Source organism: Octopus bimaculoides, chromosome 30 (assembly GCF_001194135.2).
Source record: "Octopus bimaculoides isolate UCB-OBI-ISO-001 chromosome 30, ASM119413v2, whole genome shotgun sequence".
NCBI lineage: Eukaryota > Metazoa > Mollusca > Cephalopoda > Octopoda > Octopodidae > Octopus > Octopus bimaculoides.
In genome coordinates this window covers 7,858,791-7,859,711 of record NC_069010.1, presented here as the reverse complement: position 1 = coordinate 7,859,711, position 921 = coordinate 7,858,791, and the positions used below count along the sequence as shown (strand labels likewise).

Below are 921 nucleotides of genomic sequence, written 5' to 3'. Positions count from 1 at the left end.
GGGGGGGGGGTCCATCCATGTAAAATAGAAATCGAAGGGGTTCATAGGGAAAAAAAAAATGCTTAACTTACAGGAACTGAAATGTTACAATGGAGTCCCCTGCACAACATGTATCTACATGGTTGCTAAGGAGGAACCATTCCCATTGACAGAAACACAGACAAACACCCAAATGCCCAACCATAAAAACACACAAATATGTAAGTGCACAGACAAAGCATGCAAACACAATCGCAAGGAAATTAAAGTGTGTAGAAGCGGATAAACAGTTGTATAAACGTGAAAACACACATTTGGAAACACAACAAAAACACACAGAAAAACTTGTTGCATTGCTTCACATTTTCCCATCGACCTTTGAACTGACCGGATCTGGCCCAAATATACTGTTTTATGTCCTGCCCTAACCACTAGGTCATGTGCCCTCACACACACACCCACATGTGTGTGTGTGCGTGTTTGGTCCCCTCCCCTACCACCTGACAACCAGTGCTGGTGTGTTTACATCCCCATAAAATAGTGGCTTCACAAAAGATACCAATATACTAAGTTCCAGGCTTTAAACAAACAAAAAAAAACAAAAACAAGCACTGGTTTTGATCCATTCAGCTAAAATTTCTTCAAGGCAGTACCCCAGTATGGCCACAGTCTAATGACTGGAAAAAAAAAAAGGAAACACTAAGTGAAGTTAAAAGGCCAAAACCATAAGACAAGTAAATGAAGTGTGCAGAACTGGTTTCTTACCCATTTTGATGAGGCAGACATTCTTCAAGTTCACGAAAGGCTTCCTTTCTATCTAAGAGTTTCTGTTGAAGGGACTTCATCTCTGATTTGTCTTCGGCAGACAAGTCTTTTGTGTTTCTGAAATTAAAGATTGTATGTACTATATATATACACATATATATATATATATATATACAT

General features: G+C 39.0%; 2 protein-coding genes across 3 annotated transcripts in view; one reads left to right on the top strand and one right to left on the bottom strand.

The window, feature by feature from the left end:
* The window catches only part of LOC106872908 (papilin), a 151,893-nt gene that overhangs the window by 128,952 nt on the left and 22,020 nt on the right, over positions 1-921 (top strand). The gene's annotated exons all lie outside the window — the stretch shown is intronic.
* LOC106876350 (ion channel TACAN) overlaps positions 1-921 on the bottom strand; it is a 19,469-nt gene that overhangs the window by 10,437 nt on the left and 8,111 nt on the right. For both annotated transcript variants that reach the window (XM_014924850.2, XM_052978045.1), the window contains exon 3: positions 745-861. In XM_014924850.2, coding sequence (XP_014780336.2) covers positions 745-861 — 117 coding nt within the window. The remainder of the gene's footprint in view (positions 1-744; positions 862-921) is intronic.